General features: G+C 48.0%; 1 protein-coding gene across 3 annotated transcripts in view; it reads left to right on the top strand.

The window, feature by feature from the left end:
- The window catches only part of ZFR (zinc finger RNA binding protein), a 691,036-nt gene that overhangs the window by 651,653 nt on the left and 13,813 nt on the right, over positions 1–25,570 (top strand). For all 3 annotated transcript variants that reach the window (XR_015309278.1, XM_086960497.1, XM_086960498.1), the window contains 2 exons: positions 1,538–1,649; positions 1,740–1,837. Coding sequence is in view for 2 of the 3 variants with exons in the window: in XM_086960497.1 (XP_086816623.1) it covers positions 1,538–1,649; positions 1,740–1,837 (210 nt within the window). In the remaining variant the exon portion in view is untranslated. The remainder of the gene's footprint in view (positions 1–1,537; positions 1,650–1,739; positions 1,838–25,570) is intronic.

Raw genomic sequence — 25,570 nt, 5'->3', positions numbered from 1 at the left:
ACTGGGAGGGAGGAACTGGAGATATGGGAAGTGACCAGTGTTGATACCCTCTGGACCCTGTTCCAAAACAATGCTCTTATCCCATTTGCGCAACTACAGACAGATTACAACTTACCAGCAGGTAAGCACTTAGTAGATTGTTGGCTAAAATGTAATGACTCTGACAGATAGTTGACACGGCGCCAGAACAACCTCCCCTGCTTCACACGCTTCACACTATAGACATCGGCAATGACTGATCAGATGGTTCGTTCAGTCCTGAGCATACATGCCACACGACCCATTGAAATCTACTAGACAAAAGTGGCAATAAGACATAAGGCGAGACCTGTCCCAGAAAGAATGTGACAGAGCACAGGCATAACCTGCGCAAACTCTATTGCAACGCTAAGTTTTAATATATTCAGCACAATATCCTGCATAAGGTCTACCCTAACCCAAGCGTGCTTACACAGGGCCTTCGGATCAACCTTGAGCTGCCCTAGATGTAGTGCACCAGACAGAGACATTGCCTACAGGTTCTGGACATTGCTGTGGCAGGACATCACTGATGCTTTGACTGAAATCACAGGATGTACAGGGTTATGTTCTATAGACTGCAGTGTTCTACACTTATTCAATCATAAAAAAGCAAGTGCTACGAACTGCTTTATCGACTTGGCACTGGTTATCATCGGAAGTTTAATTGGCCTGCACTGGAAAGCCAGTACACTACCCAGCTTAAAGCACTGGTGTGCTGCAAGATTTAAGTGGGGCAAGGCAGAATCTGTGGCCGATGGTGAGTGGAGACCCAAGGCCTATGGAAGGTCCCTGAAGCGATGGAATGGGATACACTATTGCACTAACTGCAAGAATTCCAGGAGGACCTACGTGATTGATTCGCTCATGGTCAGACTTTGAGCCGGTGAGACACCCCGACAGCCGGGTGAGTCACCTGGCCTACTTCTCGCCTCCCTCTCATTGTTATCATTGCCTGCGGTTGTTTGTATATTCATGTGTATATGCCCCTATTCCATCACATGGTCTCATGCCTGGGGCTGGTTAACATATATACTGCTTTTCAATCATCAGTGGTGCATATATGACTGTTATGACCTACAAGTTATTATTGTTTAACTTACCTGTGTATAAATTAGGACCACGGACTCCTGTCAAAACAAAATTACTGTCAAGCCCTAGACCTCATGGGGGAAAGTTTACCATTATTTTGCATCTTGCATCCGTATGTATATGATATGCTTATGTGTTGCTTTAAAAAATCAATAAGAATTTGTTTAACAAAAAGGTTTGTGTAGTGATACAGGTATAAACAACACTCAGGAGGAAAGTGCTTGCGATAGATAGCTTGTGCGATAAATAATTGGAGTATGGTTAGACATTCAAGAAGGTGAAATGTATCTAATAATTATGATGGATATTGGCTGAAGTAAACTTGTTCATGGGTTGTATATTTGACTGGCAGATTTTCTTCACCGATTTATCAGATTGTTTAAAATAAAAAATGTTTTACTTAATTATTTTGTTTAATTTCACATAGGCCATGGAGTTACTAATAGAAAAGGCAATCAGCAGTTCTACGGGACCTCAGAGTCCTGGTGACGCACTGAGAAGAGTTTTTGAGTGCATCTCATCTGGAATTCTGTTAAAAGGTAATTTGGGATATGTTGCATTTAAAAACAAACAATTGAACTTGTTTTTGTAACCCTATATGTTCTAAAATAATTACTAATATGTTGTAGGTGGTCCTGGCCTTCTGGACCCATGTGAAAAGGATCCATATGACACTCTGGCTACAATGACAGATCAGCAACGTGAAGATATTACATCTAGTTCACAGGTAACATAATAAATTATAACTAAATTCCTATGGAGAAGACAATCAAAAGCAAAATTATTTTTGTATTGCATTTTTAGTAGTATATTGCTATATGACCCAAAATAAAGTATAATTTGCCACCAATTTGTGACCATGTTTAATGTATGTTTTAGCAACTTGCAGTAAGAGATCTTGAAACAATTTTAGAAGATAACCACTTTAAAAGTGTTGCATGATACTAGATGCACTCATGTGCATAAATTCCTATGTGCTCCCCAGTAGCTCTTCATATAAAAATCTACGGTTTAATTATATTGGAATATATTTGGCCTTCATTAACTTATGGCTGTTTTACAAATCTTAAATATGCTATTGTAATCATGGACTATAAAGCTATTATAATCATTGCTCCTCCCCCCCCCCCGCACCTCACCCCACCCTCCTTACCCTTGTTAATTCCTTGCAAGCATCAGATAGTTTTCAAGCCGGTAGTTTGACTCCGTTCCAGAAGCTTGTTTTCATTTACCACATCCAGAAGAGGCTTGGTGTTTAAGTTTTTTCAAACCAGGTTTTACCAAGCCGATGGGACAAACCTTTGGAAAATGGCATTGACTTGTCTTCTGTGATAGCATGAAGAAGCTGGCAGATTTCACCATAGGATCCTCTAATGCTTCTGACCACAGAAATGTTAACTGTCCTAGTGCACTTGGCTTCTGAGAAGGCACTAAAGAAAAATCTTGAACTAAGGATATATTACTTGTGTTGATTGTACATTCCGGTTTGTGGATTTTAAGGAGGTTTGGAAGGAATGCAGAATGAGTGGAGAGAAGAAGAAATGTATGCCCAATCAAAGTATGTTATTTATCTAGTTTATCTAAACTGAGTGACTCATGTCTGCCGGTCTGTGTCTTTGCTTTTTCTTGTCCAAACTGTAATACATAGTGTCTACATTTGACTTTGAAATAGAAAATAATAAAAGTAAGGCTTTGTTTACCGCTGGTGGTCAAGAGGAACATCTCTTGGATGATCTTCCGGACTGGGACCTGCTCTCCCTCCCCGCAGCTCTGCCTGGGCGTCACTGCCGCTGAGCAGGGTTCGAGACCGCTTTCGACCCGCTCTCTGTGTTTGCCCTGTTTCGCTTGCCTTGGTATATGGTTTCATTGTTGTCTTTTTTCTTGTTAATTGCTGTTTATTTTTGCCTTTCTCTCCACTTGTTCATTTTCTCTGTTTGACCCTGTGGCCTCTGCCACTTGCCACTACTTGCCTCCCAGCTGCACTTTCCCTCCCCCTCCCCTATTTAATGTCTGCCGCGTGTAGGGGGCGCAACAAAGGCAAGCCCATCTGCTCCGGCCGCCACCAGTGCCGGGAACCCTGAATCTCCGGCCATCCACCGCTACGACCCATCTACCCTCCTCACACTCAACCCTGGAAGAAACAACTGCCAGCAGTGCACGCCAAACTCTAGACACGGCCAGATCTCCTGCCGCAACTGCCGTAAATCCTTCACCACAGTCTCCGCTGCCAATACCACCTACGCCCTAAAGTGCATCCTCTAAAACGTCCGCTCCATGCACCAGCACGTCGTAGAGATCTGGAACCTCCTAGACTCCCTCTCACCCGATGTCGCCTTTTTCACAGAAACCTGCACCAACGCCTCCTCCACCCTCGACAACGCCATTGCCATCCCTGAAGGATACAAGCTCCATAGGAAGGACCGCCCGAACCCCCGGGGAGGAGGGCTCTCCATTGCATGAAAAAAATCCCTCCACCTGAAGCAACACTTTCCCCGGGGCCTAACACCTGCACTTCCAGGTCCGGACCAGCCCCGACTCAACTCTCCGCGGCACCCTCGCCTACAGGCCCCACGGCCCCCTTAATCCTCTTTGCCGACACCATCACAGACTTCATCGCTCCCAAGCCATCACCTTCATGGACTAGACCCTCATCAGAGGCCTCAACTTCTACCACGAGAACCCCGGCGACCCTAACACCACCACCCTCCTGGACAACCTCGCCAACATCTGACTGAAACAACTCGTCGCCACGCTGATCCACAGGCAGGATACAACCTCAACCCCATCTTCGCAGGAGGAAACAACGTAATTTCAGCCACACCACACAACCCCCCCTAGACTGACCACCACTGAGTTCACTTCCTTGTCGACAAACCCAAACGGCTCAACTCCTTACTCAACCGCAATACCCCCACTGCTGCAACAAACGCCAACCTCGCAGCAAGCAAATTTCACACGTGGATCTCCAACTGCGCAAACAAACTCGCCCCACTATGCAGCTCCGACAGACACTGACCCCCAAGAAGCCAGACTCACCTACAGATGCCTCGAGAAAAACTGGATAAACAGTAGAACACCCAAAACCTACTCTACCTACAAAAACACCATGACATCGGAACCAACAAAAGAACCTTCATCCACAATAAAATCCTCACCAACGCCAGCAACTCCAAGAAACTGTTCAGCGTCATCCACAACTTAACCAAGCCCCCCAGCGAAGCTACAGATATCACCCCTTCCCAGGAACTCTGTGACAAGCTTGCATCCTTCTTCCACCTGAAGATGTAAAACCTCTACGACTACTTCAGCATCCACACTCCTGACTCCGAACCCACCCAGCCCCACAACCTCCTCCTGAACCCCGGTCACAAATGAAGAGACCACCTCGACAATGAAGGGCATCCACTCAGGGGCTCCCACAGATCCCTGCCCACCTCCCATCTATCTCAAAGTCTCCACCGCCAACGCGCCAGAATTAAGTTGCACCGTCAACACCACGGTCAAGACCGGCACATTCCCTAACAACTGGAAACGTGCAAAGTCAGACCCCTGCTCAAGAAACCATCCGCAGATCCGATGGACCTCAAGAACGACCGGCCCAGCTCGCTCCTTCCATTTGCTGCAAAAGTCGCCTAAAAGACAGTCAACACACAACTAACCAGGTTCCTCGAAGACAACGAAATCCTCGACCCCTCTCAATCCCGGTTCCACAGCAACCACAGCACCGGGACCGCCCTACTTGCTGCCACGGACTACATCCGCACCCTCCTCGACTAAGGCCACAACGCAGCCCTCATCCTACTCAACCTGTCAGCAGCATTCGACACCGTCTCCCACCGCACACTCGCCACCAGCATACAAGGAACCGCCCTCGACTGGATCCGCTCGATCCTCGCCGGCAGAGCCAGAGGATCAGAAAGCCACCTTTCCTCTCTGAACCCATGGAAATCAACTGCGAGTACCCCAGGGATTATCGCTCAGCCCTACCCTCTTCAACATCTACATGGCCCTCCTTGCCCCCATAGTCCGACAACACGGCCTCAACATAGTGTCCTACGACACCCAACTCATCCTCTCTCTCACCAAGGACCCCACCACCACCAAACACAGGTTCCAGGAAGGAATGCAAGACGTTGCATCCTATATGAGAAACAGCTGCCTGAAGCTCAACTCGAGAAGACATAATTCCTTGTCCTTGGAACCACCCCGTCAGCATGGAACACCACCTGGTGGCCCACCGCCCTCTGCACCCCTCCCACCCCCACAGACCACATCAGAAACCTCAGCATCATACTCCACTCCTCCCTCTCCATGAACCGACAGGTCAACGCCGTCACCTCCAGCAGTTTCAACACACTCTGCATCCTCCGCAAGACTATCAAATGGATCCCCCCCCAACATCCTCCCTCCCCTCGAGTCAAGGAAGTCCTCATAACCAGCAGTTCTCCAGTATTAGGGGTGTCTTTCATAGATTCACATGCTTGAATATTCCCCGTCGTCGAAGTGGGAGTCCCACGGTACATAAAATAGCAGTAATATATGCATATATAAGTAAAATTATTATAATTATAAAAAATACATATACATATATATAAAATACAGTAAACTCAAAAGTACCATACAACTGAATAGGCCCATAGAAAGCCTAAGGGAGAAAACTCAACTTGGTAACATATGTGTCATTATGTTTTGGTCCAAATTCCAGCCAATCAGGCTGCAGTTCCCTCTAGAACCTTCTCCTCAGAAGCGAAAGACCTCAGATTTTCTACCGCACGTCGTGTGAAGGGAGTCTCCCTGAACTCTACTCTTTACCTTTAGCTGTTATTTCTTCAAAATGTCTTCAAATAAGAAATCTTTGTTTAAAGCCTGCCCTTCCTGTGGTAAACTGCGCCTTTTCCATGAGGATCCTCACAGTAAATGCATTTACTGTCTCTACCCAGACCACGAGGTGAAGAACTGTAAGTACTGTCGCACTTTTCCTCCCAAGACTCTGAGGGATAGAGAGGCCCGTCTCCTTCTGTGGCTACAGAAGTTGAAAACTTCAGAGTCTGTGCTTTCTGATGTGGAAAGTTTTTCTTCAGGCATTTCTAGATCCTCTCAAAAGCGTGGGTCTGAAACTAAGGTTCCATCTCCTTTTCTTAAGAAGAGTAGACTGTTGGAATCCTCCAGGATTGTTTCCCCACAGGATTTGCTTCAGGGCGCGTCTACGGGACCTGGTTCTCTGACGTCTGCGCCCAAAGCCTTGCCTTCCTCTCAGAAATCCGGCATAGGCTCATTGACGGGCTCGTCGACGCGCCCGTCGACGACTAAGTCTGTTATCTCTACGTCGACGACGACATGTTCTATGTCATCCACTGCTGCGTTGGCGACGATCACCTCGTCGACGACAGCCCAGTAGACGATACCCATTACGTCGATTGTTAAGATGTCGTCGACGAGTGTCAAGTCGAAGCCGTCGACGAAGAAAGCATCGTCAACGCTCCCGTCGTCGACGCGAACACCGTCTGGTTCCGTCGTCGAAGACCAAATCATCTAAAAGAAGCTCGTCGACGGGTCCTTCAACGTCGACGACAACCTCGTCGACGGCCATCGCTTCAGCGACGACGACTCAGTCTACAGCTAACTCGTCGACGGTTACTTCGTCATCGACGACCAAACCTTCAATACCGTCGACGACTTCGTCGACGGACAAGAAATCTTCATCGACGACGAAAAAATCTTCAATTTCTGTGCCTCAGGTTGGCCATACGACTACTGCTGTTACATCAACAGGCTCTTCGACATCTCATCCTCCTCCGGCCTCAGCTACCATTTTTACAGTGATTACTGCTTCTACCTTTAGGACTGTGCCTCTCATTCAAATAAGTCCAATAAGGAGTGGACACGTCTTCCTGAAAAATTGTTTCAATCAGGTGGAGAAAAATCCGGCCATGAATCGGAGGTGGAACAACTGTTTGGACAGGCATCTAGTCCATCTGACTTGCACATTAAGTGCCAGGAGTACAGTGATGAGGGTGACGAAGAGGAATACGTCGAAAGTGGGAATGATTTATTTCCTGTGGACGAAGCAGAGACAGTAACTGCAGAACCTGTTACACAAATACCTTTATCTTTAGTCAAACATTTACAGCACATGCTTGATAACTATAACCGCAGGTTCTCTCCATCTACACCTGCCTCCCCAGCATCACAACCTCCTTCCCAGCCTCAACCTCAACCCCTACAAGCACCTGCTCCGGTTCCACCCGCGTCACCGGAAAGAACTCGACCTGACACTGACCATGAGGATCCTGCTCCTCACGACACTGATGACGACGATGATGTCGATATGAATGAGTGGGACAATTACAGGGCTCAAACACCTTCCACTCCGCCCACCTCACCTCTTGCATCGCCTCCAGTGGACATTGCAAACTTCCATAATTTAATGGTGCGTGCAGCGAAACGCTTTCATCTCACTGTCTAGAAACAGCAACATGAAAGTGAATGCTTCCTGTATGATTTTAAGGACGTTTCACAAAGACAATCCCACACTATTCCAATTATTGACTTTATTTGGTCAGTGGGACTTAATCTCATGGAACATCCTAACTCAGTACCTGCAGTCTTGCCCAGATTAGACAAAAAATATAAGGCTCCAGCGTCCGCTCCAGCCTGTTTAGTGTCACAGCCAAAAGCAGAGTCGGTTATTACTCAGGCAGCACAGAAAAGATCTCGTAATCCGGCTACACCACTCGCGTCTCCTCCTGATCAGGAAGGCCGCAAGTTGGACTCTATAGGAAAAAAGTATACTACAATGGCGGCCACTACTGTCAGAGCGGCAAATACCTTGGCAATTCTGGGCCGTTACGACCGCCAAATGTGGTCCGAGATTGCCGCACTGATTCCTCAAATGCCTGAGGCCATCCGTGCAGAAGCGCAAGCTATTATCCAAGAGGGAGAGGTAATTTCGTCTGAAATTATCGAATGTGCGCTTGACATTTCATCCACAGGCTTTCGCCAATTAGCTGGGGCTGCAGTCTTGAGGCGTCAAGGCTGGCTAAAATCTACAACATTTCGCCCAGAAGTACAAGCAAAAGTCCTCGACTTGCCTTACGATGGAGAGTCTTTATTTGGCAAGCATGTAGACGATGCTCTTGAGGCGATCAAAAAGGACACTGACACCGCAAAGTCCTTGGCTACTCTCCAATATAAAAAGCGCCCCTTTCAGGGGGGCACGAGGTAGAGGCGGTGGCTCCTCTACTTTTCGTGGATCAGGCCAGTATCGCTCATACAATACCTACGGCGATAACCGGCAGAGAGGTTCTAACCAAAACCAGAATCGTCAGTCTTCCTCCAGACCATACCAACGGAAAACAACTTATAGAGGTGAGCCAAACAACAAAAAACAGTGACAGTCTCAGTTCCTTTCGTCTGCCGACTGTGTATCTTGGAGGTCGCATCTCAAAATACTTTTGCAAATGGTCCGAAATCACCTCCGACCAATGGGTCCTGGACGTTATCTCCAAAGGCCATACCCTGGAGTTCACAAAATTCCCTCCCACTCATCCACCTTCGGGGCCACCCTCCCCCCACCTCAAAGAACTTTTGGCCCAGGTAAAATTAATGATCCAAAAAGGGGCCATCGAGGTAGTGCCGCTAGGTTAACGCGGCAAGGGATTCTATTCCCGGTTTTTCTTAGTAAATAAAAAGTCGGGAGAAAGGCGTCCAATTTTGGATTTACGGGCCCTGAACAAATTCATCATTTGCAAAACCTTTCAGATGTTAACTCTGCTTCAAATCCTGAATTACCTCAATCATGGGGAATTCTTCTCAACGATCGACCTCCAGGACGCATATTTCCATGTGCCAATTCACCCCAGACACAGAAAGTATCTACGCTTCACAGTCTGACACCTGCACCTCCAATTCAAGGTCCTACCATTCGGCCTCCGTTCAGCACCGAGGGTCTTTACCAAGATCATGGCCCCGGTAGCTGCCTTTCTACGCCTACGAGGCATACAATTTTATCCATACCTGGACGATTGTCTCATAAATGCTCCGAATCTTCAATTGGCAATCCAACATTCACAGTCCTGCCTCTCCCTGTTTCAAGACTTGGGCCTTTCCATCAATTGCCAGAAGTCACACTTTCGCCCATCTCAACGGCGAGATTTTCTAGGAGCCTCTCTAGATTCTCATCTGGCAATGGTTTTTGTCTCCCAGGAACGACAAGACCGTATGCTCCAGATGGTACGATCCCTCCAGTCAAAACTGTACGTTTCAGACCGGATGTTGAAATCATTCCTCGGCATGGCTTCTTCTGCCATACAGTTGATTCCCCACTGCAGACTTCATATGAGGGTCATCCAAGAGGAGTTAGACAAGCAGTGGAAGCAGATTTCAGGATCGTTCAACGACAAGATCCTTCTTACGCCCCGCATCCAAAAGGCTCTGGAGTGGTGGGCTCACCCTCCAAACATTTCATAAAGTCGGTCTTTTCAAGACACTACTCCAACTCTGACGCTTACAACCGATGCATCCCTGGAGGGCTGGGGAGCACATCTCGAAGGCCTGTCAGTACAAGGAAAATGGACTGCGGTCCAACGCACTTGGCATATAAATCGCCTGGAGCTTCTGGCGATCTTCCTGGCTCTGAAGTCTTTTCAACGGATCGTTCAAGGTCAATCTCTGCTGGTAAGAACAGACAACACCACCAGCATTCATTACCTGAACAAGCAGGGCGGCACCAGGTCCCTTTTGCTTTCCCAACAAGCAAAGGAGATATGGAATTGGGCAATTCATCACCAGATTCATCTCACTACCATACATGTGCCGGGTGTCTCCAATGTTCTGGCGGACACTCAGCAGGTCTTTCTCTGACAACCACGAGTGGGAACTCAATCAACCAACTCTGGAGTTCATTTCCCGCCAGTGGGGCCATTCGCAGATAGATCTTTTTGCGACTATCACCAACAAGAAATGCCAACGCTTTGCAAGTCTTCATACCCACAGAGTCGAGCGGAAATGCATTTTCGATCAGCTGGTTGAACGCATTCAGCTATGCTTTTCCTCCGCTTCCTCTGATTCCACGCTTGTTGCACAGGATGAGGCTTCAACCCTGTCAAGTCAACTTGATTGCACCCAAATGGCCGAGGCGCCCATGGTTCCCGGACCTTCTCTTGTTCTCCCAGAGCGAACCAATTCCGCTTCATCCGTTGCCTCACCTCCTCGCGATACAGCAGGGGCGGATTTGCCATCCGGATCCAGCATACCTCCAACTTCATGCCTGGAACCTGAGCACCATGAATTTGCGCGTCTGACCATCGACGCAGACTGTAGAAAGGTGTTAGCGCACGCCCGTGCTCCTTCCACCATTAAAACCTATCAGTTGAAGTGGAAACGTTTCTGTGTCTGGTACCACACCAAGGCCTTGGATCCGATGACTGCTAAACCAGAGCAGATTCTGCCTTTCTTCTTATCCCTTGCGAAGTCAGGACTTTCCCACTCCACTCTGAAGGTCTTTCTAGCGGCTCTATCCCGCTTCCGTCATGATGGCTCTTCTGCACTATATTCGTCTAGAATTATTAAACAGTTTTTCAAAGGTCTCTTCCGAATGTTTCCACCCATTCGACGTCCTCCGCCTACTTGGCGCTTAAACCTGGTCTTGTCTCGGCTCCTCCTACCTCCTTTTGAACCCATCTATTCAGCAAGCTTAAAATTCCTCACGTGGAAAGTTGCCCTATTGCTCGCCTTGACCTCATCTAGGCGTGTCAGTGACATTCAGGCATTCACAATTCAACCTCCTTTTCTCCAGTTCTCAAAGGAGGCTGTTACACTACGTACTAATCCTACATTTATTCCGAAAGTTCCCAGTGATTTTCATCTCAATGAACCGGTCATTTTAAAGACTTTTTTTCCGGATCCACAAACTCCTGCGGAACGTTCATTACATTCCCTGGATATAAAACGTTGCCTCAAGTTTTATATTCCGCCCTCTGCATCCTTCAGGAAATCTGATCAACTGTTCGTGGCATATGGCCCGGCCTCTAAAGGACAACCTGTTACCAAACAAACTATTACTAGGTGGATTTCTTCCACTATTGCCGTCTGTCATCAGCGTGCTGGCAAGCCTCTTCCAGCTCCAGTACGTGCTCATTCAACTAGAGCTGTGTCAGCTTCTACTGCCCTTTTTGCGGGGGTACCTCTGAGACACATCTGCAGAGCTGCTACCTGGTCGAGCAGCAATACTTTTACGAAGCACTACTGTCTGCAGTCAACAGATGCCGCAGATGCAGCAGTAGGACAAGCGGTGCTGCGGAATCTTTTTCATTAAAGGTGAGCCTCTGTTGCTACCCGCCGCCTGTCATAAAGGTTATCTCTCTTTAATATGATGTCTATTATATGCTTGAAATTACTGTTAGCTTTATGACTTATAAGATGATTGCTGCTTTCTACTCTTATTCAAGCGTGTGAATCTATGAAAGACACCCCTAATAATGGAGAAGAACATAAGTTACTTACCTGTAAACTGTGGTTCTCCAGTATTGGTGTCTTTCATAGATTCACATGCGACCCTCCCATCCTCCCAGAGGCTCTCTTCTCCTCAGGCACTTTGGTTACTCTGTGCTACGAAAATCTGAGGTCTTGTCCTTCTGAGGTGAAGGTTCTAGAGGGAGCTGCAGCCTGATTGGCTGGAATTTGGACCAAAACATAATGACACTGATATGTTACCACGTTGAGTTTTCTCCCTTAGGCTTTCTATGGGCCTATTCAGTTCTATGGTACTTTTGAGTTTACTGTATTATATATATGTATAAGTATTTTTTATAATTATAATAATTTTACTTCTATATATGCATATATTACTGCTATTTTATGTACCGTGGGACTCCCACTTCGACGACGGGGAATATTCAAGCATGTGAATCTATGAAAGACACCAATACTGGAGAACCACAGTTTACAGGTAAGTAACTTTTGTTCGTTCTACTACGGGAACGCTCTCTGCACCGGTATCAGCAAGTCTCTACTCTGCAAGCTCCAGACGATACAGAACACCACCGCCAGACTTGTCCTTGGCCTCTTCTCCTGACATGAACACATCAGCCAACACCTACGGAACCTTCACTGGCTCCCAGTTGAGAAGAGAATCTCCTTTAAAATACTCACCCACGCCTACAAATCTCTGCACAACACCGGACCCCAATACCTCAAAAGAGTCAGCATCCATGCACCCAAGAAAAACCTCTGATCCGTCAACCACGCCCTCACCGTAACCCCCCGCATATGCAGAACTAGAACAGGGGCAAGAGCTTTCTCCTACATCGCGGCCAAGACCTGGAACGAGCTCCCGATTGACATCAGACACGCCCCCACCTTGAACGCTTCCAGGAGGGCCCCCAAGACCTGACTCTTCAACTGAATGGAGCTGTAGACCCCAGTGCCTTGAGACCCTCTCGGCTGAAAAGCGCGCTTACAATACACTGATTAGAGAAACCTACTCCAGTAGTGTGTATATACTACCAGTATCTGTAGGAAGGTACATCCTGACTATGGTTGCCCCCAACTTTTTGCCCTGTGTTTTAGCTGGTTTTGGACATAGACGACCTGGGATCCTGCCAATCAGGACCCCATGCCTACTGCTCTCTCTTAAAAATGGATTCCATGTACCCTAGGTACATTTCCAATTGGTACTGGGCCACCTTATCAGACCCTGTAACTCAGGGCATAGGTGTACCCAGGGCTGCCAGGGGCTGCAGCATGTATTATGCCACCCCTGGCTGGCCTCCTAAATTTGACACAACTGGCTGCATGACAGCTGGGGCAAAGTCGTGTAATCACCCTTTGCTGTAGGTGTAGTATACCTATACCTAACCCTAAAATGGACACACAGATTCCTATCAGTCACTCCTATGGCAGGCCTTGACAATCCTGAAGGCAGAGTGCTTGGAATCGTGTGAGATGGTGCTCTGGCATGAGCTGAGCCTGTCTGCAGCTTGCGGAATCAAGTCCTAATAGCTGTTCCATGATAACGCATACCATATACTCTTAAGCGCATTATAATCCTCGCGGTTAAATGCTATCTTTGGTATTGCTTTATCAAAACATGTCGAGTAAGGTGTCATACGAATTGGAATACTAACCCCTCGCCAATTCTGGCGACGGGGTTAGCATTCCACCCTTCTAGAGGGACACGACATGTATGTAACTGTGAACCCCGGTTAAAGTTAACTGAAGCCTCAGCTCCACAAAATGGATGCTGCCACCACAGACACGAGTCTGACCCCCTGCAGCTGGGAGTCCTTCCAGTGAGGGGAGCCTGGACAAAGGGTTTCCTGTCAGGGGCGGTGCTAGCACCGTCCCAGACATGGTTTTGTGTATCCTGGGTAGGCAGGGCTTTTCAGGAAGGTGACTGCTGAGTGGCACCCCGGTGCTCACTACGCATAGGCCGGTCTGAACCAGTTCCAGGGGCACACCAGCCCCTGGCCTGGGGAAGTCCGGCATGGCTGAGGGGTGTAACCACCCCCCACCTAGTCCCACCCATAGGCAGGACCTAGTCACCGGGTCAGCCCCCTTTTTTAGTATAAAGATGGGAGCGGGCCCCCTGTTAAAATTAGATCATCTTTGGAATCAAGATACCACTTTCTTCGAAAGGACTTCACGATTTCTTCTTCAAGATTCTCCCTTGTGGCTAAGGAGTAGTCACCCTGCATCCGCAGGCACCATCCTAAAGAACACTGCGGTCTGCTGCAAGTCCTTCATCACGAATCCGACGACCCAGCTCGACGAGACCCGGCTTCCCTGGCACCTCTGACCTCTACTCACCTCTACAGCCCAGCTGAGAACCGTGAGTGCGACGAGACCTCAAGGGACCGACGATCGCCAAGACTGCACGACATCTTTACTGCAAGCCCACCGTGTCCTCCACTGGTGAGTGCTTTGGGGTCCGAGAAGCCCCGACCCTGCGCAGCTCCAGCACCCAAGGTCAGCTCCCCTGCATCTCCACGATCGGCGTGGGGCCCTTCTGCTGTTTGCTGTGCACCGCGTTGTTTGGCTACTAGCCGGCTGGCTGGTGGCCCTCTGAACGACGCCCGACGACAACTCTTCTGCTGGTCTGGTTGCTCCAGGCTGGCCCTTGCTTCCTTGTTCAAGAGAGGCACCCCGGACCCTCCTGGTCCACTCCAGACGCCATTTTAGGTCCACCGCGTGGGCTTGAATTTGCCAAGGCTTTGTTGCCCAATCCTGGGTCCAGCGACGCCGACAGCTTCTATCTTCGTGGGACAGCTCGATCCTCCATCCTGGTCGCCGACAACGCCTCCTGGTCCGTGAGATCTTCGAGTCAAGCGTCACCCACTCACCTAGTCGAGGTGGCTACCATCCGGTGCCCTCCTGGTGCCCACTGACTACTGGCTAGTAGTCTCGAACTTGGTCCCCTCTGCTTTCAGGTGTCATCTATCTTCAAGATCCAGGCTTGGATCCGACTGAACTTTCTTCACTGGTCACCGGCCAGCATCTTTTCTTCCGGCTCCTGGTCCGTCTACGAGGATTCCCGACGTCTTTTCAGACCTATGCAGCTGCAGCCCCTGGGCTAGGTAACTTCGGCATTTCGGTGCCCCAGCATAGCCTCACTATCCAAGGGTCAGAATCTACTTTCGTTTTCTCCCTACCAGGTCGGGTTCGCCCGAGAACACTAACTTTCTAATTCCTAGCTACCATAGACTTTTGTCCCGCATCTCGCGTGAGAGTGCACACACTGCACCCGAGTCCCCTAGGCCTCCTAGACATAATCTAACGATTCCCTAGTCAAGTCCTAGCGATTCCAAAAGCTATTAATACTGTACTTACCTGCTAGGAATTTCGCATTCCACTTTCAGAGTATATGGTTTTCCGTGCCCCTCGGGCATTTGTATATACTGTGCTAACTTAAGTATTTTTGTAAGAGTTTTGGTTTGTGCTTAGTACCCTGTCCTCATAAAGAGTACAGGGCTGTTGTGATCTTTAATAAATAACTGTTTATTTTCATAACACTTGTGTGGTGTCCTTTCACTGGGTATTCAAGGGATATATGTGTGGTAAACAGCTGGCTTAACACGCCCTCTCGAGTCTTTAGCCTTAGACTGCTCGTATCCATGCTACTAGGATAGCTGGTCTATAAGGTTGACTTACAACCAATCATCAATAAGGGTTGCTGGACTGATACATAGTGGGCACTAGAATAGTGACCACTGCATATCAGGCCACCTTTTCACATTGGTGGCAGCGGTTGGGATTTGAGCTTGCTGTTGTTTTACCACACGTATCCTAAGAATATCTTGCTGAAAGATCACATAAGTACTGTTAGGTACATATAACTAAAGCTTAGAATACTCTGAGTTCTACTGAACCAGCTGTTGTAGCTCCTCAAGGCTTAGCACCCCTTGGCTGCAACTCTTAGCAAGGGATCAGTAGGTAACACATAGTGTAGGTAGGTGCATCACTTACACCACACTAGAAGCAGTATGTCGGCCACAGGAGGAAACACTGAGTCTCCCCTTGTGTCAGTTGACCCTCCACAGGTCATCCCTTCAAAATATACTGCTCTTAGCTTCCATGAGATGAGACAAGTGTGTACTCTCAGGAAACTAAAACAGGGGTCTAACCCCACCACTTCCTTTCTGATTGGTCTCTTAGAGGCTTATGATGCCAGTAGGGCTGGTAACCCAGACCCTTCTAATCCAGATGGAAGTTTGCCCTCCTTACAGGGTCCCTTTGATATCCATCCCCTCCTTGAGGCAGATGTTGCTGAGGATGAGGATGAGTTATCAGGGGATGAGGCAGATAAGGGACAGGTAGAAGTCAGCAGACTAAGCAGGTCCAACTTAAGCAGACATGAGCTTGGTACTGGGGAACTCCTGGGCCCACTCTCAGGTCAGCTTAACATTGGGAATGGACGAGTTAGGTCTCTATCAAGAGGCTCTAGCAGATCCTTTCGAACCAATGGCTCTCTCAACTCTTCTCACAGAGGAATGTCTTCCCCTAAGAGGAGAGTGTATGAAGCTGAAGAAAGGGCAGTCAAACTGAGGATTGAAAGGGAAGAACTTGCCCTGGCCAAAGAGAGACTTGCCCTTGCTAGAGAGCAAGAATTATGTGGGCTAGTTCCCACTGGTGGCAGCAATAAACCTAGCAATAGGGAAAGGAGTTTTGATACAAAGCACCTGAATAAGATAGTGCCCCCCTTTAAAGAAGGGGATGACATCCACAAATGGATTACTGCTTTGGAGAGAGCCTGCACTGTGCAGGGTGTTCCCCAAAGTAAGTGGGCAGCTATCTTGTGGCTCTCCTTTGATGGTAAAGGTAGAGATAAGCTCCTCACCACAAGGGTGGAGGATGCTAACAATTACCAAGTCTTGAAGAATGTACTGGTTGATGGGTTTGGTTTAACCACTGAACAATACAGGATGCTGTTCAGAGACACCCAGAAAACTCAGTCTCAAGATTGGACTGACTTTGTTGATTGTGCCACTAAGGCTTTTGAAGGCTGGCTACTGGGTAGTAAGGTTACTGATTTTAAAGGATTGTATAATCTAATTATGAGGGAGCAAATCTTAAATAATTGTCAGAACCAGCTATTACATCAGCACCTGGTAGACTCTGAGTTGACCTCTCCACAGGAATTGGGTAAGAGGGCAGACAAATGGGTCAGAACCAGGGTTAGGCCTAAAAACCAGGGTGGTGACCAGAAAAAGGAATCAACCAAGCCTCAAGAGAAGGGTGGGGATAAATCCACAGAGAAGACTTCCCAAGGGCCCCAAAACTCCAACAAGGGTGGTGGGTCCCAGAACACTCCTTCTGAACAAAAGAAACCTTATTGCCATACCTGTAAACAGGTGGGCCATTACAAAAGTGATGCCAGTTGCCCTAAAAATGGTAATAAGGGAAATGTACCCCCAGGTAATACTCCTAAACCTCCTGTTACCACTAGTGGTAATCCCCCAGGTGGTGGGAGTGCCCCCAAGAATGTGGTGGGCATTACTTTGGGCAATCAGGAGGACTATGGCTTAGCCAGGTTCCCTGACCACACTCTTGTCTGTGAGACTGGCATGGGGTTTGCCAACTTCACTACTGGACCCCACATTTTGGGCAAGTATAGACAAGAAGTTTTAGTGAATGGTCAGAAAGTTGAGGCATTCAGAGACACAGGGGCCAGCCTCACCATGGTGAGTGACCATCTGGTCCCCTCTGCTCAACTGACCCCTGGTTTTACTTATCAGGTGACAGACATTCATGGAATGAAGAGAAGGCATCCCATGGCAGTAGTCAAGCTCAGCTGGGGTAATGTCACAGGGCCCATGAGAGTGGCAGTGACAGATAACCTACCTGTAGATTGCTTACTGGGGAATGACCTGGAACTCTCAGCATGGGCTGAGGTGGAACAAGAAACTCATTCCAGAATGATAGGCCTATCCAGACAGGTTAGTGGGGCAGTAATAGCTACAGCCCCAGTCCAAGCACCATTCCTCCCTGAAAAGGTTGGAAGGGCAGTGGTAGCCACTGCCCAGGCTCAGACAGACTTTTCAGAACAGGATAGGAGGGCTGTGACAGTCACAGCCCAAACACAGACTGAGTGCCCTCCTGAAAAGGTTGGCAAGGTTGAAATGGTCTCAGCCTCTACTCAGACAGATAGTGAGGTTGTGAAGCCTGAAACAATGGATCACTCCACTCAAACAGAGAGCATTGAGGAGGAAGAAGAGTCTTCCCCCTCCCAGACACTAGGTGAGAGCCAGCCTCCTCAGGGAACTGACTCTACCCCTGTTGAAGGAACTGCCCCAGAGGTAGTCAGGCCTAGCCTGGCAGAGCCCCTGATGGCAGTGGACCCTTCCCAGGGGGGACCCAGTCTGGAGCAGGTAACCTGCACCTCTCTACCCTGCCTCAGTCAGCCCAGGGCTGAAGAGACCAGGGAGGCCAGTAGTGGACCCCAAAGGGCCCCCTGTCCAAAAGAACCCCCTTATCAGCAGATTAGGATCACTGAAGCTGGTAAACCTAGCCAAGTGAAAATAGAACAGACTCCTGAGGGATCCCCCTTAAAAGTAGTTAGGGAACTCCCACAGCTGGACACTGTTGGGCACAGCCAAACATGGGGCCTAAAAACCCCAGACCTGACCTGTCCCTCCAGTAAGCCAAACAGAGGGACTCAGCCTCCAGCTTTAGGTAGCCAGAGGCTGACCCTGAGAGCTCAGTGCATCTCAGCTAAAGAAAGAAAGGCACACATGATGAATGGTGATTGGAGGAAGTTGAGCCCAAAGGTAGAGGAGCCTCACTTCAGCACTCCATCCCAGCATCAGCCTTCTTCTTTCCCAAGACACACCAGAGACAGAGATTCCCTATGGTGGAGACCCTCAGATACCCTTAGGGTGAGGGGTTGCCTAGTGGACCATGACACAGGGGGAAACCAAGCCAGAGCTGGTCCTTCCTTATATGGCCACTTAGGTAATAGAGGCTTACCTGGACAAGGATAGCCTTATCTCCTTTCGTTTGGGGGGGGGTTGTGTAGGAAGGTACATCCTGACTATGGTTGCCCCCAACTTTTTGCCCTGTGTTTTAGCTGGTTTTGGACATAGACGACCTGGGATCCTGCCAATCAGGACCCCATGCCTACTGCTCTCTCTTAAAAATGGATTCCATGTACCCTAGGTACATTTCCAATTGGTACTGGGCCACCTTATCAGACCCTGTAACTCAGGGCATAGGTGTACCCAGGGCTGCCAGGGGCTGCAGCATGTATTATGCCACCCCTGGCTGGCCTCCTAAATTTGACACAACTGGCTGCATGACAGCTGGGGCAAAGTCGTGTAATCACCCTTTGCTGTAGGTGTAGTATACCTATACCTAACCCTAAAATGGACACACAGATTCCTATCAGTCACTCCTATGGCAGGCCTTGACAATCCTGAAGGCAGAGTGCTTGGAATCGTGTGAGATGGTGCTCTGGCATGAGCTGAGCCTGTCTGCAGCTTGCGGAATCAAGTCCTAATAGCTGTTCCATGATAACGCATACCATATACTCTTAAGCGCATTATAATCCTCGCGGTTAAATGCTATCTTTGGTATTGCTTTATCAAAACATGTCGAGTAAGGTGTCATACGAATTGGAATACTAACCCCTCGCCAATTCTGGCGACGGGGTTAGCATTCCACCCTTCTAGAGGGACACGACATGTATGTAACTGTGAACCCCGGTTAAAGTTAACTGAAGCCTCAGCTCCACAAAATGGATGCTGCCACCACAGACACGAGTCTGACCCCCTGCAGCTGGGAGTCCTTCCAGTGAGGGGAGCCTGGACAAAGGGTTTCCTGTCAGGGGCGGTGCTAGCACCGTCCCAGACATGGTTTTGTGTATCCTGGGTAGGCAGGGCTTTTCAGGAAGGTGACTGCTGAGTGGCACCCCGGTGCTCACTACGCATAGGCCGGTCTGAACCAGTTCCAGGGGCACACCAGCCCCTGGCCTGGGGAAGTCCGGCATGGCTGAGGGGTGTAACCACCCCCCACCTAGTCCCACCCATAGGCAGGACCTAGTCACCGGGTCAGCCCCCTTTTTTAGTATAAAGATGGGAGCGGGCCCCCTGTTAAAATTAGATCATCTTTGGAATCAAGATACCACTTTCTTCGAAAGGACTTCACGATTTCTTCTTCAAGATTCTCCCTTGTGGCTAAGGAGTAGTCACCCTGCATCCGCAGGCACCATCCTAAAGAACACTGCGGTCTGCTGCAAGTCCTTCATCACGAATCCGACGACCCAGCTCGACGAGACCCGGCTTCCCTGGCACCTCTGACCTCTACTCACCTCTACAGCCCAGCTGAGAACCGTGAGTGCGACGAGACCTCAAGGGACCGACGATCGCCAAGACTGCACGACATCTTTACTGCAAGCCCACCGTGTCCTCCACTGGTGAGTGCTTTGGGGTCCGAGAAGCCCCGACCCTGCGCAGCTCCAGCACCCAAGGTCAGCTCCCCTGCATCTCCACGATCGGCGTGGGGCCCTTCTGCTGTTTGCTGTGCACCGCGTTGTTTGGCTACTAGCCGGCTGGCTGGTGGCCCTCTGAACGACGCCCGACGACAACTCTTCTGCTGGTCTGGTTGCTCCAGGCTGGCCCTTGCTTCCTTGTTCAAGAGAGGCACCCCGGACCCTCCTGGTCCACTCCAGACGCCATTTTAGGTCCACCGCGTGGGCTTGAATTTGCCAAGGCTTTGTTGCCCAATCCTGGGTCCAGCGACGCCGACAGCTTCTATCTTCGTGGGACAGCTCGATCCTCCATCCTGGTCGCCGACAACGCCTCCTGGTCCGTGAGATCTTCGAGTCAAGCGTCACCCACTCACCTAGTCGAGGTGGCTACCATCCGGTGCCCTCCTGGTGCCCACTGACTACTGGCTAGTAGTCTCGAACTTGGTCCCCTCTGCTTTCAGGTGTCATCTATCTTCAAGATCCAGGCTTGGATCCGACTGAACTTTCTTCACTGGTCACCGGCCAGCATCTTTTCTTCCGGCTCCTGGTCCGTCTACGAGGATTCCCGACGTCTTTTCAGACCTATGCAGCTGCAGCCCCTGGGCTAGGTAACTTCGGCATTTCGGTGCCCCAGCATAGCCTCACTATCCAAGGGTCAGAATCTACTTTCGTTTTCTCCCTACCAGGTCGGGTTCGCCCGAGAACACTAACTTTCTAATTCCTAGCTACCATAGACTTTTGTCCCGCATCTCGCGTGAGAGTGCACACACTGCACCCGAGTCCCCTAGGCCTCCTAGACATAATCTAACGATTCCCTAGTCAAGTCCTAGCGATTCCAAAAGCTATTAATACTGTACTTACCTGCTAGGAATTTCGCATTCCACTTTCAGAGTATATGGTTTTCCGTGCCCCTCGGGCATTTGTATATACTGTGCTAACTTAAGTATTTTTGTAAGAGTTTTGGTTTGTGCTTAGTACCCTGTCCTCATAAAGAGTACAGGGCTGTTGTGATCTTTAATAAATAACTGTTTATTTTCATAACACTTGTGTGGTGTCCTTTCACTGGGTATTCAAGGGATATATGTGTGGTAAACAGCTGGCTTAACACGCCCTCTCGAGTCTTTAGCCTTAGACTGCTCGTATCCATGCTACTAGGATAGCTGGTCTATAAGGTTGACTTACAACCAATCATCAATAAGGGTTGCTGGACTGATACATAGTGGGCACTAGAATAGTGACCACTGCATATCAGGCCACCTTCTCACAGTATCCATTCAGTGATTTTGAAGATTAGGAAATATGCAATATCTTTCCCTCAAACAAGGAGAAATAGGACCAGAGAGTGATGTGTGTCGAGGCTGACAAAAATTCGAAATAAAGAAAACTATCTGATAGGGTCCCAGCTTCCGATTCCAATCTCCGCCAGTTAAGGGTTATTTCAAAGTTCAAACAGGGGAACTTTTTAGGCATTAGGCCTCCCCAGAAATCACCCGGCTACCTCTCAAAGTACCCTTCAGAGTCTCTGGAGCATTCTTCTGCTGCATTCACACACTGTGGAGTTCATAATGACAAACGCCCAGCACCATATACTCTTAATGGCATTACTGCACTTACAATGTCTAGAATTGGCTTAGATACTGTAGGTGTACAGGGCTCATGCACCTGTACCTTCACCACTGGTATAGTGCACCCAGCTAGAGGGGTCTTACCTACACCATAGGCAGTGGGTTGCAGGTATGGCACACAGGTATGTGTGCATGTCAACTCTTCACTTTTCTCTGCACCAAAACACACTTGTGTGTGTGTTAAGGTACAGGACCTCTAAGTGTGGCACAATATGTGCTGTAGCCCTTAGAGACCTTCCCTGGTCACAGTGCCTTTTTCCAAGGGACTAAACTGTAGCCAGAGAGATGCCAATTGGGGGTACAAGGTACAGTTTTGGGAAATAACGCTCTGGGAACCTGATTGGGAGGGACCCAGGGCACATCAAGTCAAAGTGCATCAGAAATCTGTCAAACTGGGGGGCACTGCAACAGGATCCTAGCTTCCTACACATGCTGCACAGTAAAAGCTGTAAACCTCTCTTTCTGAGGTTCTCTTTTTCATCCTTTCTTTGGCCCAGCAGGGCTCTGCTCTGGGAACTCTGAAATGTTCGCAATATTCTCTACCCTCGACGGTATTGTTTCATATGCATTTCCCACCTCTCTGCGTATCATTTCGGTCAACAAAATCAAATTTTTGATCAGAAAGCTTCATGGATAGCCACAGGGCTAACCATGTCAGTCCAGCTCTCCATCAATGGAACAGACATCGTTCAGATTCTGTCCACAGTGCCACGCAAAGTATCCTCGCACTGGCTCACACCAAGTGTGTAACTTGTGCTAGTCTCCGAGGCACAAGAAAGAAGAATGCAATGCCTGCAGATTGTCTCAGTCAAAGAATACCCTTCGCCATCTTCTGGCTTTACGTTGAGAGATGCAGTTGTCAAAGCATTGAAGACACGCCGGATATCTCAGGTAAAGAGTCCGGTCAAGAAGATGTTGGGGGTATCCGAGGAGGAAGAGACCTTCTCTTTTTTTTTTTTTTTTTTTTTTTTTTTTTTTTTTAGTAGTGTATCTGGTGCATAAAAAAGATTCCATCATTACAGTTAAGTGTTAAAAAAAATTCATATAATTACAGTGCAATACATTTGAGCTTAAGCAACGATAAGTTCCTCGGAAGTACATTAGAATGTTAAAACACAGGAGTATACAATAAAATACCTACAGAAAGTTCAATATCAATGTCCCATTAAAAAACATCATAAATAGGATTTTTTTTTGTAAATCTTCCTTCCCTCCAATTTTGAATAAGGGCCCAAATGTTCAGACGTCGCTCCTGCATCTTCCTACCCCTTCAGGAATATAAAGCTGCCTCCATATTGTGAATCCCGAGTAATCTTGACAGCCACATCTGAAATGAGGGCGCTGTGGAGTCTTACCAGCCCGCAGCCAATATTATTTTGAAAACAGCCTCACAAATAAATACAAAAGCTTCCTCCTCCGGTTTCAGTCTCAAACTAGAATCAATAACCAGAATCACCACCGGTGGGGATAGGGTAACTCAAGTCCCTAGCAGCCCCTCCCAGAATCTTTCGATCTCTGTACCTATATTCCCAAGTGCACTACATTGATAAAACATGTGTATCAGGTCTGCAGGACCCTGGGAGCATCTTGGACATTTGTCATCCCCCACTCCAATAGCTTGGCTTGAGTATAATATAAATTGTATGTCATATAGTGTTGAGCCCTAAGATTGGAGGAACGGAAAAGATTGCCTGCCATCAGTAAAGCTCTATCCAAATCAATGTCGGGGTCATCTAATTTCAAAGCCCAATAGGTCTCAACCTTTTCCATATCATCCTGTAATTTAGGAATCAGGGAAGAATATATTGTACCGATCTTCGTACCTCCTGCCAAAATATATTCAAAAACATCATTTTTTCCTCCTGGTACAATCCGGGGTCTGATATTATTTAAAGTTTGGGAGACCTGTAAATATTTAAAGCATTGATTCGGTGTTATTCCAAATTTCCGCGTAACTTTGAGGAAGGTCATCGGGGCTGTTCCCTTCCAGATGTGCCCTATGCTCCTAATCCCCTTGGCCTCCCACGTTACCCAAAATCCGTCCCTATCTAAGTAAGGAAGCAAATTTGATTTCCACAAGGGTGTATAATAATTAAACTTGGGGATTCCTAAAATTTTCTGGATCTCCTTCCCTACCCTCCAGACACTATCCAGAACTTTATACCTTTTCTTATTATAGTATTGTCGTTCTGTTTTACGTAATAGGAGCCCAAACGCTTCCTTTCTCACTAAGGGTTCATAGAGGGCGGGTATATATTCCCAGGTGTGCTATATGTCACATCTGTAATGGTATCCAAAAGTAGCGCCATCGGGCTAAACAAGCATGCCACCAAATAAAACCGGATGTTTGGAGCCCCTAATCCACCTCTTTCTTACGGTAAACACAAATATATTACTTTCGGCACCATTGCCATTTTTAACACATTCACTCTCCCAATTAGGGACAAGTGAATGGAGTCTATTCTTTTCAACTGACATTGAGTCAATCAATGGGTCGAAGTTTTCTTTGATTATAGACTCCATTGAAGGGCTTATCCTAACCCCAAGATACACTGCTGAATCAGTATATCTACCATCCAATCTAGGAATATTACGGGAGCATATTTGAGTTTTATTTTCTTTCTGGAGATACCCCGAGTATTGCCCAAATTCAGTAGTTAATAACCTTAGTACACGCATAGCCGGTTCCGGGGTCATTATTGCCAGGTCATCGGCATATGCGAGCACTTTAGTTTCAAACCCGTTACACAGAATCGGTTTGAGACCCTCGTGCCCCAGAATCTTTCTAATTAGTGGGTCAATGTAAAGGGCGAATAGGATTGGGGAGCAAGGGCACCCTTGACGCGTCCCCCGCGAGATATAGATTATATCAGACCCTCCGCCCAATAACTGCATTCTGGCGTACATTGCCTTGATTGCTTTCATTATCATGGGGCCAAGCCCCTTCCTCCAATATCCCCCATACATACATCCAGGTGACCCGGTCGAAGGCCTTTTCGGCATAGAGAAGGAGCATGGCGACCCGGCCCCCCGTAACAGCATGCACATCAAAAAGCGGGATAGCTCTCCTTCTATGATCGGTTGTTGCTCTTCCCGGGATGAACCCATGCTTCCACGGGGAGGCCAGAACCTTCGCATATATTTTCGTGTCTGTATTTATGAGGGATATTGGGCGATATGAACCGGGGTCCTCCTTGGGCTTACCCTTCTTATGAAAGACAGATATATTTGTCTCCCTCCAGGAATCTGGCACTACCCCAGACCAAACTATCCCACCAAATAGATATAATAATATCTGAGCCAAAATTGTCTGGAGGCATTTATATACCTCAAGTGGTATATTATTCGGGCCTGTGGCTTTTCCTACAGCTAGGTCTTCCATCGCCTTTGTTATTTCAATCAATTCCAATTTTTTATCTAGCTCAGCTTTCTCCTGATCTGTGAGATTATGACCCAAATCTTCATCAGCCAAACCAGGAGGGTCTACCCTATCATTTTCCTGATATAGTTTTTGGTAGAAATCTTTAAACACCCTCCGATATCTTCTGCTTCCGTATATTTCTGATTCGCGATCTTAATTTTATCTATCAAATTTCTGCTGAATCCTTGCCTAATTCTAAATGGTAAAAGCTTTCCTGCCTGCTTCCCTGTCTCATACATTCTGCCCCTTTGGCTTTGATATTCATCAGCACTTTTCTGGGCTGTTCATTTATGTACTTCCGCCTTGAGAGTCAAGATCTTAGCTAAACTTTACCCCGTATCATTCCCACCTAAAATCTCCTTTACGTGCTGTTCCTCTGCCTTGGCTAGCTGTTCCATTAATACTTGAAGTGAACTATGTGTTGGTGAGTGTGGGGGGGGGGTTTAGTGTGAG

Source organism: Lissotriton vulgaris, chromosome 3_1 (genome assembly GCF_964263255.1).
Source record: "Lissotriton vulgaris chromosome 3_1, aLisVul1.2, whole genome shotgun sequence".
Classification (NCBI taxonomy): domain Eukaryota; kingdom Metazoa; phylum Chordata; class Amphibia; order Caudata; family Salamandridae; genus Lissotriton; species Lissotriton vulgaris.
The sequence above is the reverse complement of the archived record's forward strand: the minus strand, read 5'-3'. Positions and strand labels throughout refer to the sequence as shown.